The sequence below is a fragment of the Mytilus edulis genome, chromosome 6 (genome assembly GCF_963676685.1).
Source record: "Mytilus edulis chromosome 6, xbMytEdul2.2, whole genome shotgun sequence".
Classification (NCBI taxonomy): Eukaryota; Metazoa; Mollusca; class Bivalvia; order Mytilida; family Mytilidae; genus Mytilus; species Mytilus edulis.
The window spans coordinates 45,835,382-45,849,528 of NC_092349.1; the positions used below are offsets into that span (position 1 = coordinate 45,835,382).

The 14,147-nt window shown below is 30.8% G+C and overlaps 1 protein-coding gene across 1 annotated transcript in view; it reads left to right on the forward strand.

Annotated features, from left to right (window-relative positions):
• The window catches only part of LOC139527755 (uncharacterized), a 40,082-nt gene that overhangs the window by 20,483 nt on the left and 5,452 nt on the right, over positions 1 to 14,147 (forward strand). The window contains exons 18-28 of the mRNA XM_071323394.1: positions 211 to 314; positions 1,001 to 1,271; positions 2,969 to 3,054; positions 3,913 to 3,961; positions 4,303 to 4,431; positions 4,776 to 5,021; positions 5,585 to 5,759; positions 7,156 to 7,315; positions 8,537 to 8,790; positions 10,047 to 10,128; positions 11,745 to 11,778. Of these exons, the coding sequence (XP_071179495.1) occupies positions 211 to 314; positions 1,001 to 1,271; positions 2,969 to 3,054; positions 3,913 to 3,961; positions 4,303 to 4,431; positions 4,776 to 5,021; positions 5,585 to 5,759; positions 7,156 to 7,315; positions 8,537 to 8,790; positions 10,047 to 10,128; positions 11,745 to 11,778 (1,590 nt within the window). The remainder of the gene's footprint in view (positions 1 to 210; positions 315 to 1,000; positions 1,272 to 2,968; positions 3,055 to 3,912; positions 3,962 to 4,302; positions 4,432 to 4,775; positions 5,022 to 5,584; positions 5,760 to 7,155; positions 7,316 to 8,536; positions 8,791 to 10,046; positions 10,129 to 11,744; positions 11,779 to 14,147) is intronic.

Consider the following 14,147-nt stretch of genomic DNA (forward strand, 5'->3'; position numbering starts at 1 on the left):
ATATATATATATGGATCACTTGTAAATAAAAATTTCAGGTGAGCGACACAGGCTTATTAAAGTTCTCTAATTTCACATGCACTCATTTGATAATATCCGCATATTTAACATAACATAACATAATACATTCAATTTCGTTCTGTTTCACCCAAATCAATTAATGTATTTAATAACCTCTCATATATCAGTCTTTATTTTCTTTTTGAATAGGTACGAATTCATCAGATCTTAGTTGGCTCAGCAATTTTGGAAGATGTGGCGAACGATTGGAGAACGAGTCATTTTCAGAGAAAAACATTACAGAAACTACAAAAGTAATAATAAAATCATCTGAACAAAACCTAAAATCATACAAACACTTTGATTGCAGACAGTATCAAAACATTATCTGTGCAGTGATTTTTTATAGAGCCGTATATCTTTTCTTTTTGATCAAAGTGTTTCTGGATTTTTTTTTTGTCCTGTTGGTACATTTTATTTCTGTTTATGTAGTCATATATTATCCGTACTCTCGATATTTGCAACGAAAGATATCTCAGAGTATCAGCTGCATCATTCACCTTGTGATATTATTTAAAATGTATAATAGCTATATGTGACTAGCTAGCACATTTTACTGAATTATCACTTTTAAAAACCATGAGTCAGATCAAAACCATTAATGTTTGCATCCTGAGGATTAGGACAAAAAGAATCACCGAAATTATTATAAGAGAAAATAACGTTGTTTGTGCTAAGACCATTCAACACTATTATATGTACATTTGCAGTCACAGTTGTTAAACCCAATTGAAGCAGGAATTTGTGGAACAAACATCTATATATTCAATAATACCGCGTCATTATTGCCCATACTGAAAGTTAAGGATCAATAATTCTTGAGACAAACACTGCCACCTAATAAAAGGGGGTTTATTTTAAATTATTTAAATTGTGCATCAATTCTAACAAAATTTAACAACGGTTAATTTTTAAATGTTTAATTCAAATTTTTCATCAGGGCTTTTACAGAGCGTGCAATTCAAATTACTGGCTGTATGTATGATGAACGAAAGAAAAAAGAACAAAAAGCAACGGTCGACAATAACAATAAAGAGAAAGCGGTAAAAGAACTTGGAGACCCAGTTTTCCATGTAGGTAGAATTCTGTTGAATCATGGGTGTCTAGGCGATGCCATACAACATGAAAATAAAACATTCATGAATAGCAGGACTGTTGTAAAGATTCTGAATAGGATGTGGTATGGAAAACCAGAACTATCTTTTAAACAGGTAATTCTAAGGTATTTCTTGTATAACTAGTAACAGCATTTTGTATAGCACTAAGTGTTATAGCTGCTGGAGAACAATTAGTCCCCAAGTGTATCAGTGCAGAAATCGGTACCCAATATGATTCCTAACATACCGTTTTCAAAATGTAATATATTTCTTGTAAATATAAATGGTATTCAATACTAGACTAGAGGCTCTAAAGAGCCTGTGTCGCTCACTTTGGTTTATGTGCATATTAAACAAAGGATACAGATGGATTCATGACAAAAAATTTCATGTTTTTGTGATGGTGATGTGTTTGTAGATCTTACTTAATTAAATGAACATTCTTGATATATACAATTATCTATAATGAACTTTGCCCAGTAGTTTCAGTAGAAATTATTTTGTAAAAAATTACAAAATTTATGAAAATTGTTATTAAAAATTGATTATAAAGGGCAATAACTCCTTAAGGGGTCAACTGACCATTTTGGTCATGAAACTAATTTGTAGGTCTTACTTTGCTGAACATTCATGCTGTTTACAGTTTATCTCTATCTATAATGATATTCAAGATTATAACCAAAAGCTGAAATTTTTTCTTAAAATTACCGATTCAGGGGCAGCAACCAAACAACGGGTTGCCTTAATGGTCTGGAAAATTCAGGACAGATAGATCTTGACCTAATGAACAATTATTTTTTTTGAAAGATTTGCTCGAAATGCTTTGGGTTTAGTTTATATGAGTCAAAAACTACATTTTACCCTATGCTCTATTATAAGCCATGTCGGCCATCTTTGTTTGCGGGCGGGGTCATCAGACACAATGTTTAAAACTACATACTCTAATAATAATTGATTACAACTCTGGTTAAATTCATCTTAGAAGTTTCATAGGAGAAGATTTCTGTAAAAGATAACAAAAAAATTACAATTTTTTTTTTAAAATGACTTTAAAAGAGCAAGAACTCCTTAAGGGGTCAACTGACCATTTTGGTCATGTTGACTTATTGTCGAACTTACTTTGCTAAACATTATTGCTGTTGACAGTTCATCTCTATCTATGATAATATTCAAGACAATAACCAAAAACGGCAAAATTGCCTTAAAATTACCAATTAAGGGTTAGCAACCCAACAACCGGTTGTCCGATTCATCTAAATATTTCAGGGCAGATATATTTTGACTTGATTAACAATTTTACCCCATGTCATATTTGCTCTTAATGCTCTGGTTTCAGAGTTATAAGCCAAAATATATATTTTACCCCTATGTTTTATTTTTAGCCATGACGGCCATCTTGGTTGGCTGGCCGGGTCACCGGACACATGTTTAAATAAGACACCCCAATGATGATTGTGGCCAAGTTTGGTTAAATTTGGCCCAATAGTTTCAGAGGAGAAGATTTTTGTAAAAGTTAACAGACGACGCCGGACGACGACGACGACAACGGACGACGGACGCCAAATGATGAGAAAAGCTCACTTTGCCCTTCGGGCCAGGTGAGCTAAAAATCAAAACAGCTAGCATATATTTAGAACTGTTTGTTTGAGTTCATTGCTACTTTCACCGACTTTAAATAAGCATATCATGTCATGAAGCTTTTTCATTGACACTCGGTCCGCCTCCTTTTTTTTTTTTTATTAAAATAAAACTTATCGGACACTTGAAGTTGATAAAATGTTATTTGTATGGCGTTTTTTATCGTTAAAAAGGTTGCACTGTTCATCTTGTTAGCCCTGTCTCACATATTTATTATGCCATTGTTGATGGTTACCATGGAAAAGAAACCACTACGATGGTAAGTGCATTAATGACAAAATAAATAATAATAAAATCAAAAGCATTACATAGTGTTAGAATGTATTCAAGAAAAGTTTGCAGACCTTCTTCTATCTATCATTTAACACACCAAATACCTAAATATGAAAAAGAGATATATGACACATATATATAAGACAGCAACTCAAAGACAAAACCAAGAGATATAATTTCTATCAATAATTTTCATTAAGCTTGGAAATATATTAATGTGAATAGGATTACTTTCATGCATTATTTTGTTTCTGAAACAATTATCAGTTTTTTCACCATGCACGGTTAATAAAAATGAGTGAACAATTTTTTTAACTGTAGCATTTCTGGATTTATGTCTTTGTACTTGTTTTTAATCTTCAAAATCTCTTCAGTAAATTTTTTATGTTTTTATTATATATATACCTACAATGTTTCTCTTTCAAGACGACGTGCAGTTAGAAACATATATTGTCGTTTGTGGATCCTGTGGATTAACGTTAATCACGCATTTGTTTATACATTCCCGTACGGTTGTTTGTAAACTTTGCAAAACGTCAACATAGAGTATCCATGCAAATAAAATGATTCTCTTTCCACAAAAATGATACTCCTGAAAATAAATACATCCGCAGTATATTGATGGCAATGCATTCTAATCACGTGTACTTCCATAATATTTGCTCACTTGACAGTACAAATATAGAAATAATTTAACTTTTTTATGAATGAGAATTGTGTGTGATAACAAAGGAAACAATAGTTCAAAATGTAATTAAATGTAAGTTGTGTCTTAGCAAATTTTGGGAAGTTCTTGCTAAAATGATATTTTTTATTAATATAAAACTGTTATTCTTTATTTCAGGTTTTACAAAAAATACAAGTTACCTTTCATGAAAGTATTAATACAAATGGTATGTTTTATATCTTATAATATAACAATTTACGTATCATATAGAATTAATGTTGCTATTCATAGTGTTCATTGTTCACTTTTGTGGATGTCAAACTGCTGATTTGATAAAAACGAAGTTTTTAGATGTTATTCATTTGACCATAAAAAAGGAAAATCACAAAAAAGTAAACTCCGAGGAAAATTTAAAAAGGTAAGTCCCTAAACTAACGCAAAAACATTTTTTTCATACTCCTAAACATACGTCAAAGCGAACTCACATCAATCTTTAAAGTTATCTTATAAAGTGCATGTGAGCTTAAAATTCAAAGCCATTCAATCTACGTTTATTCTTTTTTGTAGATTGGATACTTAAGTCTATTGACAGGATATGCATACATGCTGCTGTTTAACATAGGAGAGGACTTCTCGTATACAGATTACTTTCTAATAGGATGGATGGCAAATTTTTGTCTTCATGAAACAAAGCAGGTAAAGTATAATACAATTTCAGTGCATTTGAACAACAGTATCGTCCACCTGGTTTAACATTTATAGTACCTTTGAATTTTTACAAAACAAAACGTTTAAATTCAATCTTGTCATTGATTCAGGACGGCAAAATTATTGTATTATAAAAAAATCAATTTGTAAACAAAATTTGGTGTTTAAACTCAAATATGTGTTACAAACAATCGTCAATACAGTAGCATTACCACACAGGTACCATTGTTACTCTTTCAACAGTGAAATAGAAATTAATTCGAAATGAAAAGTGCAAGAACTGTTTGTCTTCAGGACGCCATTGTTTATTGAGTATGTATTGTGTATTTTAGGTACTTGTTTCTGTTGCAAGAAAGAGATTTGAAAACTATGCCAATGATTGGTGGAATCGTCTGGACTGGGTTTTGATGATTACTTTTACGTGTGGAATGTTATTAAAATTTGGGGAAAATTCTATTTCCAACGATGCAGGCAAAATATTCCTGGTCGTTACTTTCATCTTATTGTGTATCCGAATTTTGAATATGTTTTCAATGTCAGAATTCGTTGGACCGAAGCTGATAATTATACAGAAGATGGTAAGAAAAATATAGATGTTAAGGATTTCAATAAAACTGTAGTCCAGTAAATAGAAAGGACTTAATGGTGATATAAATAGTACACTCTTAGCTCAAACTTGGACATATTTGATTTTTCATACGCGCACTTAAGACAGTGCTGCACGCGGCTGTTTGAAAATTACATTAGTATCCACCACGTGTATCTTAAATCTAACGTTAAGCTATATGTATATATATATAAAAAAAATCTATTTCTTTTTCCATTTCTTGTCTGGTATAAATTTTCTGTCGTTTTTCTCGCAATATGTGTACTGTTGCAATTACTTCGATAAATAGTTATTAAACATGCATAAAGTGAACGTTTTACTCTTTTGTGTCGATGTAATTGCTTCAAACAATGTGTTTACTCACTTGACTTTGATATATACGTGTTGTGTGATTTAGACAGGCACGGTATAGGGTATCCATTTTTTTTTTAATTATCGTATACAAGAGACACGTTTTAATAAGACACTAGTATGCACTAAATATTTCTTAAATCTTAACTTAAGCTATGTGTATATCAAATTTATTTATTTCAGTTTAAGGACACGTATGCCTTTATGACTATAATGATTGTTATAATGATCAGCTTCAATGTGTCATATTACTCACTATTGTACCCAAACTCTGAGTTGAGTTGGTCAGGGATAGAAAATATCATGAAGAATGGTTTTTGGATGTTGTTTGGTGAATTCGACCCTGAGAGTGATACATGTATGTTAATGTAAAAATCATATTGGTAATGAATATATGCTTTGAATCACTCATCAGAAATTCTTGATGTCTAAGTTATAAAAATATCAAAAGTCTTTATCAATACTAAAGGATTTTACTTATAAGAATGGGATACCAGTATAAAAGTTCATTTAATATTCATTATCAACCAAAAATATTTTAAACCGTAAGTGTATAGTATTTGTTTAACAAACCAAGCAGTTATCAGAAAAACGGCAGTGACAGTCAATTTGCCTCTAAATAAACATCATTCAATACGATTTGCATTGTTCATTGTTCGTAGGATTGTTTCTTTCTTTAAATTAAACGATAACTTACCAAAAGTACAGGACAAATTACAAGAATTCATGAATCTTATAAATTAGCCTATCTGTATTGACTTTTACCAAGCGCAACTACTTGATTCAACCGATTTTATTATCGTTAAAGAATCAATAACAGATCAAATAAGATAAAACACGAGATGTTTAAAGTTTCATTGTTTTTTTAAGTAATGATTTATAACGATCACTTACCAAAAGTACAAGTCAAATTACAAAAATTTAGGAATCTTGATAAATTAGCCAATCTATATTAATTTTTACCCTAGCGCAACTTATTATCTATGATTCAACCGATTTTATAATCGTTAACGACTTTTTTCAAAAAGTTGTGTACCTTTTCATCGGGGCTGAAATTGGATTATGGGTCTACATAATATATTTTTTTATTATGCTAGAACTCATTGCTACAATATTGGATTTTATGTTTGAATTATTTGTCCATCTATTTTGATTAACATAATAGACAAAATGTTTCAAATTTTGTTTGGATATTGGGTAAAATAATAATCAAACTTTTCAATACATGTTGTCGGAGCTATAGTTGCGAAACAATCAGTTTAGGAAAAGACTCAAAAGCTTTATTGAAATTACTGTTAACGCAGAATCAGTAAAGAGCAAATGGTCAAAAATTATTCTTTTGAGCTAATTTTTGACCATTTTGCTCTTTACTAATTCTGCGTTAACAGTAATTTCAATAAAGCTTTTGAGTCTTTTCCTCAATTATAGAATTGGCTACACCATCTTATTTATGGACGAATAGTATTAACAAAGTGATTTCCGTTGTTTAAACGATAGGATACGACCACAGGTTTTAATTTCAGCTTCCACTATTTTAATGACATATCTAATTTGAAAAAAAACGTTTCAGAGAGAGAAACTGACTGAAAATTCAATTGACTTAGAGAAATATACCAATGTTTGGTTAAAAAGATGTCCATACTTGTTACAAATAACTTTTGATTTCCAGGTTAAAACGACATTCTACAACCACAGGTTACAATTTCAGCATTCATGTAGTTTTGTTTTAATCAATACTTAACAAATTATTTTAGTGAGAGAACCTGATTGTACTTTTGATAAAACAGCATATACCAATGGTGTGTTGGAGAGATGCCCCGAAACGCTTGGTGTATACCTATCACCGTATGTAAGGGCTATTTATGGACTGATTGCTATTGTTTTGATGTTAAATTTACTGATAGCCATCTACAGGCAAGTGTTTAAATCTTAAAATCGTAAAATCGTAAAATAACATTTACAGTTCCCTACATCACAACACATGGAATCGGAATGTAAAATCATGAAATAACATATTTTAGACGGACATCAACAGACAACCACTGTTTTTCATATCCTGGCTGGACATGGAAAAAAATTTATTACAAGAAGAAGACAAAACCGTACAAAAAAGATAAATGCATAGATTCATAATTTTTATAAAAAGATGTATCATAGACATCAACGTCAGCTTTGCTAGGATATTCAAACACTATTTAAGCTTTTCTAGTTTATCTGGCAAATGATAGTGGCAAAAGATGAGAACCCTTTTTTGTATTGCCGTGACTTTTCCTTCTTAGAAACAAAAAATGCATACTTATAAAATAAGTTTGATCTGATCATGTTTACTATGAGATGCCATATTTGTTATTATTTACTGTTAAATAGAAAATAATTGGTAAATTTGGATAACACTATATCAGGCGTGGGTAGCGAAAAACTAAGACAGACATCGAATGAGTGGTTTCCTCTTTGTATTTCTAAATATGATTGTCAAATAAAAAAAAAATTGAATACATATATTTTTTACTAATCTTTTATCAATTCCGATACAACGTATCTAGACCAGCTCTTCAAAATATGTAAAAGCTTTACATATTGCTTGATTGCCATTCCATCTACTTCTTTATATGTGTTCTGCGACAATGTACAAAAGTTTGAAAAGCAAAGAAAAGCTATATTGTGGTCTATGTTATACAATATCCCATCTGTTGACTATTTTGGCATCAACTATAATCTAACTCGCATCAAACTAATAATAAGTACGAGAAGCAATATACGAAATTATAGCTCAACTAGTGGGTCTTCATCCTGTTTAAATATGTTGATATTTCTCTTATTTAACATTAAAACATTACCATTATTCAAATACCTGTCGATGGATTAATATTCTTCATCCCTTATACGTTTACAGAACCCAATAGTTTGCAAGAAAATGTGTTTTGGATGTAGGAAAGACAAACGCGTTTACTATGAAACGAAAAATGTAACAGTGCAATAAATGTAACAACTAATATCACATAAGAAAAGGCACTCGATTTTAGACATTATTTTTTAACTTTTATATCTTTATTTTCTTTGGTTTTCTATAAATTTTCAATTTTTATATTCTTTTACTTGATTGTTTTTAGTTCTATTTTATTTTCATCATTTCAGTGATACATTCTCTAAAGTTCACGAGGAGTCAGAATTTTACTGGTCACAGCTTCAGAATGATTTCCTGGAAGAATACATGCTTAAGACAATATTTCCTGTCCATCTGCAAATTTTTGCAATTCCTGCATTTTTACTTCATTTAATTGGTTGGATGTGCTTTTATTCCTACAATAGAATACGAGGCAAACACATTAAAGAAACCAATGACGGCAACTATGTTGGCAAGCTGAATGCAAGTCCAATGTTTGTACGAGGTAATTTGTTGAGTTTACAGGGTTAATCTCTAAAAAAACAAATACCAGTTTGTTATCTTTGAATCGATATTAGTTCATTTTTTGTTTTTTTTGTTTTTGTTTTGAATTTTAACAAATATGCTTCGTTATCCATCTTTATCGAATTTTTAAACCAATACATTAAGACAAAGAAAAGTGGACGATACCAAAATGAAAAACTTATAAGCCAGAAGACCAACAAAGTCATGACAAAAAAATGACAAAAAGGAAAGAGTAAAAACACAAAAATACTGAACTCCGAGGAAAATTCAAAAAAGAAAATCAAAAATCAAAAGGCAAAATCAAAAGTCCAAACACATCAAACGAATGGATAACAACTGTCATATTCCTGACTTGGTACAGGCATTTTTTAATGTAGAAAATAGTGGATTGAACCTGGTTTTATAGCTAGCTAAACCTCTCACTTGTATGACAACAACAGCATATTGAACACTACACGATTAAAGAGAGAGCAACTTGGATAAAATGAACCTTCCTTTTGATTTAAAAACAAGTCTGGTTCCAGAGTTACTGTACTTGAACTGTAAGATCTAAGTATTTTTTCACATGTTGTAATATAACCTTAGTATGTTTTGCATGATTGAATGAAAACTTTACATAATTCTTGAATTCCTAAGAATTTTTTTTATCCCAGTAATAGATTACCATAACTGTATTTGGCACATCTTTTTGGAAGTTTGGGTCCTCAATGCTCTTCAACTTTGTACTTGTTTTGCTTTATAACTGTTTTGATTTGGGCGTCACTTATGAGCCTTATGTAGACGAAACGCGCGTCGGGCGGACTAAGTTATAATCCTGGTAACTATTTGAAAGAAGTCAGATAACACTCGATTATGACAGATAATGTGCACACTTTTTCTGCTCTCGTCATATCTCTAAACAAATCCGACCTGGTTTTCTGACAACAACCGGATACAACATGTGACATATACATTTTTTGTAAAATTGTTATCGATATCTGATTCGACCTGGAATTTGTAAATCATTGATAATATAGTATGATAATATTAAAAGGGCATGCAACAGTGTAATTTCAAAAATGTTATGTATGGTTTATATATAAAGTTGAATTGTTTTATTTGTTGTATTTACATCATGCCGGCTAACAAATTGGACCCTGTTATTTCAGTAGTATAGCTGATGGTTTGCATAATTTTGTCTAAACAAATTATTTTCAGACTAAGCTTCACAACTGTTTCTCTCATTTTCAATTTCAGTATTTATATACAATACAAATTTTGACCTTTTACTTGCTGCAACAAAAGAAGTAGAGCAACGCTGTGTAATGAAATCAAGAGGGTAATATATATTTTTTTTCATTTATGAGAAATGTGTTTTCTAATTGTATTTTGTTCAGAGAACAGTTTATGATGTCACACCGCAACAAGATGTTTCCTTGCCATATCAAAAGTACGTCTTTAAAATGTATCCTCCGTTTTGTTCTAGGGCAAATGAAAAATCGTTTCATAATTTACATTTCGTAGTTACTGGAATGTTTACACAATCTTTATTCAAGATGAAATGGTTTGATGCTTTAAGGTGGTACATAACACTACAGGGAGATAACTCTGTAAAATCAGCTAAACGTTTTAATTACGTTGCGTTGTTAAGGGAATATTAAGCTTCTCAGTGAACAAAATAAGTGTTTGTCAAACTGCTATATAACTAGTGTATTTTTTCTGATATATTGGTTGGTTCAAATATTTTGAAATTTTTATATTTTTGTCAAAGGAGGGTCAAAGTGAATACTTTGCCAAAATTTTATGAAAATTAAACGAGCCAAATTAATTTAAGTGAAGGTGTTGGGTACCACCTTAATGTTGGAAAAACGGAGAGACGGATTATCAGGTTCAGTTGAAAACTGTTACAAAAAGAAAAAATCCAGCTTGGCAAACAATTCCTTCATCTTAACTTTACATGTTTAATGCGACATACGCTCCATATGTTATGGTGTACTAATCTGACGCCAAATAACAATACTCTTATATCTAACAGTCTTAACAGGTGTTTAAAAATCAGGAATCGATTGGGTCAAAATAAATCCGAGGTAAACACATCAATTGTATGAGAAAAATAAAGGGACAACATGAAAACCGAAGTGCAACAAAATCAAACTGTGCATTTCAATATCATATATAAGTCGTGTGAAGCAATATCTGAAATTGAAAACTCAAACGGCGGCTAGCTTATTACAAGTGATTTGAAATATGCATTCTCGTTTGCAGTCAATTCATAGTATTTGCACCACAACAACATTCATGAGGTGAAGAAGCAAAATACGAAACATGCACACTCAAAAAAAAAAAATTCCTGCTTAATCATCAATAATTATGCAGCACTAAATTAACTGTGAAATCGCAAAAATTCAAGATTTTAAGTACACAAACTGGACACAAACCTAGCGCATATTTATGCACTACAAATCAGGACTTTTGTTTTCTCGCGCAGAAAAGAAAATATTTTTAAACGTGTGTGCTCTTATTCTTGGAAAGAATCTTCCTGAAAAAAATTGTAACGTAAACGAATCAGAAATAATCAAACTGTTGACATAACGTAAGCTTACATCACAATTCGAAACCATACAATTGAGACACAAATGCAATATCTTTATCATAATAAGTTTCTTTCAGTCAGCTCCGAAACTTTTTTTCCAAATCGAGTCTTCCGTTTTAAACAAAATGTTTCGTCATTTAAATGAATAACAAGAATCAATCGCTCTGCACAAGATGTGCATTTTGACAATATATAAGTTTTCATAGAAGCTCGAAGCAAACCTATTTTAAAAAAATCTAAATACTGACTTCAAATGTCTTAGAGCTGATTAAACTGTGACGGACAAAAATTCAAATCAAATATGTGTACGTTTTTGGAATTAGCGTGAAGTACATTAAATGGTGATTGTTTTTCATTCATAGGAAAATAAATGTTATGGAAGAAGATAAAATGGAGGTGAGTTTTATTGACGATGTAGATACACATGTACAACCTAAATATGGTATCATTGTATTTACATTATTTCTATAATCAGTAACGAAAAAAGTCAAATGTTACAGAGCAGTAAACGGCTACAACCTAATTAAAGCTTGGTGAATTTTGACAGATTCGTATACGACAGGGTTAATAATGTTTAGCCTGTCCTGTGACCCCTACCTTGGAAAGTGGTGTAATAATACAGCATAGGAAAGCAAATGTTAACATCAGATACAAAAGAATCGACGTAACAGAATGACACAAAACAAAAAGAAAATTTTAATAAAAAGACGAAATCAAAGTACAAAAAGCCATTTATTAATCCAGTAACAACTGATAAATATATCATGTTTTCCCAACTTGAATATCACTCAATCAACAACAACAAGACTTTTTGTATTGCTGCCAATTCATACGATTCAATCATTCAAAGGTTTCTGGTTCATACCTTTTTTACATTACAATGTTATCCTTTTTTTTTCTAAATATTTTTTTTAAGAAGCATTACTAAATTTTGATTAGGCACTGAGAGTAACTATGATATTGACCTGAACACAATACAATAACTTTCTTCAACCTTCAATAACAGGTTTAATGTATTTAATAATTCTAACTGATCAGCATGGAACAATTTGATAAAACAAGACAATGCACCATTAAACAAGTGTTAGTAGTTTTAATACGCATCTTTAGTTAATCAGACCATTTAGTACAATAACCATGTTTAATCAACTGTTACCAAATTATATAAACATATAATACTTATGTAAACATAAAATAGATATAAATTAACAAATACATATAATAGATATAAATTAACAAATAAATAACAAAGCCACTACCATCATTAACACTTATTTAAGTTCATTATAGACAAATGGTAAAATGCTTCAGTTAAAAGCATAGCCAGTTGTATATTTCTAACCTCTAAATTTCTTTTATAAATTGTGACTTGGATAGAGAGATGTCTCATGGACTCTCATATCACATCTTCCTATATCTCTCTAAATGTTCACCAAATGTCTCAAGATAGTTTATTTATTAAGCTGAGGTCTAATCAACTAGAAACTTAAAAATGTAGTAGACATGTTTCTTATGATATGAGTTTTGACCCAAATTTCACGGTCCACAGAACATAGAAAAAGATAGTGCAAGCGGGGCATCCGTGTACTATGGTCATATTCTTGTTCATTTCAGTTATCATAACTATATTTACATTCAACCAAAATCTGGAATTTTTTATTTTTTTTTTAGATTATGCTTATTTCATTAGGTTCATTTACAATATAATTGTTTGGATGCAATAGCGTGATTATTAATTCGTTTATAACATAATGTTGATCTAACTTTATCTAAAATGTCATTGTCCTCTATTCAAGGCAAGTACGAACGCATTATCCGTACCATTACCGCTACAGAGTTTTTTCCGCTGTCTATGTAAATCTTTAATACGATCGCGCGACTACAACATACGAATAACAAAGTTAACCATACATAACAAGAGGTAACAAACGAATGAGTTAAAAGAACATATAAATAGTTGCATATTAATAAACTAAAACTTCGCACAAAATATAGAGATATATAATGTGTAATGATTCAATATGATAACATGTTACTTGTACTTGATCTCAGGTTAACAGATTTCATAAAACCATTAACTACTGAATAACGTATTTATCATATAAAAATTATGTTCTATTTCTCTATATTATCAGATTATTACATGGCATTTTTTCTATGGCATGTATTGTCAGTCCTGGGTTCAATATCAGCCCAAGAGCCGTATGGCTCGAGGGCTGATACTACATGCGATATGAAGACTGACATGTTATGATCTTTTTGTCTTATGCTTCAACAATCGAGAAAAATAAAAGACTATTTTATTGATCCTTTTACGTGGTTCTCAAATAGAAGTTCAAAGAGTGAAAAGTTCACGGATGTCGGACCCCAAATGCAGTTAAATTCGATAAGAAATCTTTCTAGTATTTATGCCTCACCAGACACGAACAACAGCAGTATGATATATTCGAATATGGACGATAAAAACAAATCAACAATATACATAATTAAAGTAAACATTTTTAAAGTACCTTTCTAAAATAATAATGCTTGAAACCTTCAAAATGCATTTATTTTATAATGTGTTTGTTGGGTTTTTTCTTCTCATTTTACACAGTATTCAAATAATTGTTTTGTACCCTACTTTGTAATGTTTGTCACTGAAAACGTACCATTAAGGTGTATTTTCCTGATTTTGCCGAGTATCACCGGACTGCCATGTGATAACGTTACGGAAAGGCATGTGATAAAAATCGAAGTATGTGATAAATATTTCATATCACCCC